This window comes from Choloepus didactylus, chromosome 7 (genome assembly GCF_015220235.1).
Source record: "Choloepus didactylus isolate mChoDid1 chromosome 7, mChoDid1.pri, whole genome shotgun sequence".
NCBI classification, from domain to species: domain Eukaryota; kingdom Metazoa; phylum Chordata; class Mammalia; order Pilosa; family Megalonychidae; genus Choloepus; species Choloepus didactylus.
The window spans coordinates 123082718-123086618 of record NC_051313.1 but is presented as its reverse complement, the minus strand read 5'-3'; the positions used below and the strand labels follow the sequence as shown (position 1 = coordinate 123086618).

The 3901-nt window shown below is 34.6% G+C and overlaps 1 protein-coding gene across 1 annotated transcript; it reads right to left on the bottom strand.

The window, feature by feature from the left end:
- Positions 1-2610: 2610 nt before the first annotated feature.
- On the bottom strand, positions 2611-3577 carry LOC119540759 (olfactory receptor 14J1-like). Its single transcript, XM_037844716.1, is given in 2 exon segments — positions 2611-2859; positions 2861-3577. Coding segments are annotated over 2 exon segments (966 nt in total).
- Positions 3578-3901: the final 324 nt, after the last annotated feature.

Sequence of the window (3901 nt, the reverse complement as noted above, 5' to 3'; positions counted from 1 at the left end):
AATAATATGTGATAGACCAAAGAGATAGTGGAAAAAAATGAAAGACATAATCCATAGTACTTCCTGATTGATTAGATGTGTATTCTGGGTAAAAGGGAGTATTCAAGGATCTGATTTAAACAGCTGGGTGGACTGAACAGCTATTTACTGAGATGTGAAAACTGGGAATTGATAAAAAATGAGTAACTGAACAAAGTGCATATTGGAGAACCTGCCAATAAAAGCTTGATTATTGTTAGGTGTGGCTTCCTAAGATTAACCTGTCAATTATCTGCATTTTCCTTCCTTGTTGATTACTAATCTCAAAATGGATTAACTTAATTGGAAAAAGACTTTTACAAATAAGGATTCTACAAATAATGTATTTTATTAATCTGGGAGTATTAATGATGTTTCAGGTATACTTTCCCTCTTAAATCTAGCTCAAAATTATCTACCCAAATAAACAAGAAATTCTACAATGTTAATTATCTTTTTAAATTCTCTCCCTGAGAGAAAAACATGCTATGTCACTAAATTTTAGTATGAATTCATTCCATGAAAGTTTCTATTTTAGAGGAGATAAACCAGAAGACCAGTGGACACCCAGAGAGATGCAGAGATGTACTGAACACATGTAGGAGCTGGGAGAAGGAAGAAACAACACTTCTAATACTAGGCATGTGTCCTAAGGAATTAATTATACATATGCACAGATACATACATGGACTAAGAAATTCACATAGTGTTGTTTGGAATAATGACAAAAGAGAGGGAATCATTCTAAATAGATGATGCTTTAAAATAGCATACAGATGTTAAAATGATTTTACATATTGATCTATAAACATGCTTATGACATTATATCTGGACAAAAGAAATTTTCATTATGTACAGTGAGATTGCATTACAATATATCTATGCTTGCATAGGCTTGAAAAGAAAAATATCTAGAAGTACAATCATAAATAGCACAGTATCCATTGTAATAGATTATTGTTCACTATCATATTTTTCTTTGTTTAGCTCCAGTTTTGAATTTTTGCAAATAATATGTAGCCAGTGTAAATTACACATTTTTCAATAACGCACATATACAGAAAGAAGAACAGTTGTTTACTAAGTTCCATGACTGAAAAGAGGGCACTAATAAAATTCCTGTCATCAAAGTTTTGTGTATTAAGAAGAAATGCATTACTGTTAAAAACAAACAACAAAAAATTCATTCATATTTTACACAGAACCATTAGTTCAAAAATATATTAAAAATATTCTCCCCCATTACTCAGAAAGTGCTCGTTCTTACTGTCATCAGAATATGAACTTTGATTTACTTAAAAATTGAGAGAACAGTGGTTCAGTTTTGTCCTCTTGAGAATTATGAATCCTTCTTAAAGGATTACCCCAAAAGGAGCAGATCATCAGAACCAGAAGATTTTTAATTTGTTAGCCTTCATAATTATAGATTTAATTTTTTGTATGCCACTCATCTTTGTTCTGTTTCGTGGACCCAGAAGGCATTCTCTGTTCCCAACTATCAAAAAATATTTTGTCAAACTGGTCTATGGATCAGGAGATGAAATAAATTAATACAAATATCTCCAATATTGGAAAAATATGTTGTGTGGCTCTTTCATTAGATTATAGTAGTATATGCTTATTTAATAGTTGATATTTATTTTATATATATACATATATATGTACATACAAAACATTCTATATACACACATTCACATCTGGATAACAAGGGTTTGCAATGTGTAGAAGCAAACGAGCTTTAGACAGATGAATATTTAAATATTTTGAGAAAAAAATCTCAGGAAAATTAACTAATTCCTTTTAGTGTGGCATAGCTATAAGAGTTGTTTCCTTTTATTACAGAAAAATTTGTAAAAAGCAACTGATATTTAGTTGGCACTAAATAAATTGTGGAAATATCTACTGCAATATTTAACTGGAAAGGAAATTTAATGTGGATTCTTAATATATATAGGAAACTATAAGGCTCACAGGAAATCGTTTAGATGCACAATGGATATACTCTCACACTAACATGATCAGCTTCACCTAATGGCAGTCTGGAACCTATTTCTTTATCTTTTCTTTTTTTAGTATATTTATTTGGAAACTATTTTTTAAAAAGCAGCCATACAATGTAGTTATTATAGATTATTTGTTTTCTTAATCCTTTGTCTGGGTATGTTTATTAATTTTCTTGGGGTGTGGCAGGAACATGTTGGAAACAAATTAGTTATTTTTGGTTATTTGTTTTCCTTAATCCTTTGCTTTGCTTTGTTTGAAATGTGGGGTTTTTTGTTGTTTGTTTGTTTGTCTTAATTTTTCAATAAATTAAGTTTTTTTTAAAAAACAGCTGTAGGATATGCTGGTCAGTGTTTGAACTAATCTCCTTTTCTCTTTTATTTTAGAGAAATTCCTAAATGATGTCTTAAAAGGACACTTGAACTGAAAAGACCATGGAAAGTGAACACCCTTAGAAGCATGATGCCTTTAATTTTTAAAAATTATATTTGAAAAGTAAAGAATAGAAAAGTTGGAAGGAAGTGCTGGGAAGAAATCAGATTCCCCCCTCTTCCAATGTGAACCTAATAACTTTACACTTTATTTGTTTGATTATTTAGAGCTTAAAATGGCTTTCAAATACATCTTCCTCTGGGCAAATTCTTTTGTCAGCATCCTCCTCAGCGCTGCCTTCATGGCTTCATTCCGTAAACTATAGATGACTGGATTGAGTGTTGGAGGTATCACTGTGTAGAACATGGAGAACATGAGATCCATGGCAGATGGGGTGTCAGAAGTGGGCCGCAGAAACTCAAAGCCAGCAGCTGAGAGGAGGAAGGTGACCACAAATAGGTGAGGTAGGGCAGGTGGAGAAGACCTTGGTCCGGCCCTCAGCTGATGGGATTCTCAGCACTGTGGAGAGGATGCGAATGTAGGAAAGCACAATGGCGATCAAGCAGATAAATGCTATGGAAGTTGTGAATGCTGCCACTGCCATCTCATTAAGGAATTCATAAGAACAAGATAGTTTCAGCAGCTGAGGAATATCGCAGAAGAACTGGGGAATGATTCTGTCTCCGCAGAGAGGTATGGAAAAGTTAATGGTTGTGTGCACAAGCCCAGAGAGGCCCCCAGCAATCCACACAGCTGTCACTGCACGCAGACAAGCATTGGGATGCATAATGGCCTCATATTGCAGTGGTTGGCAGATGGCCACGTACCGGTCATAAGACATCACCGTGAGGATGGCCACTTCTGATGAGGCGAGAGCTATGAAGAAGAAAACCTGGAGAATGCATTGACCCAGGGAAATGTAACCACTGTCCCTAAGTGAGTTTACAATGGACTGGGGGACAGTGACAGAGATGAAGCAGAGGTCCAGAAGGGACAGGTGCTTCAAGAAGTAATACATGGGGGAATGGAGACGATGGTCCAAGGTAGTGATAGTGATAATAAGGACATTGCCTGACAAGGCCAGCAGGTACATCACCAAAAACAGCAGTGCATGTAAAATCTGAAGCTTATGATCATCAGAAAACCCCATGAGAAAGAATCCATTCATGGAAGTCGTGTTGGCCATGGTTATTCTGAAGATAAGAAGTTGATTCTCTATTTCATAATCCAAAATATAGTAGGAAAAGTATTTATGATATTTGATATATGTAAATATTTTCAGTAATTCAGTGTCCTCAGCATGGAGATAATGAACTCAAGGTGGCAGGTTTATCCCCAAGGTGATTTGTTAACATCTAATTCAGAAGAAACTTTAGCCATTAATTAGAAAAAGACCCCCTAAATATGATTGACAGTTTCACATAATTTTAAAAAGTGATGAAGATTTTCTGGGTCAGAGTTTAGATTGTCAAAGATGGAGATATTGGAAGAGTCGATGAAGAAACTTAGT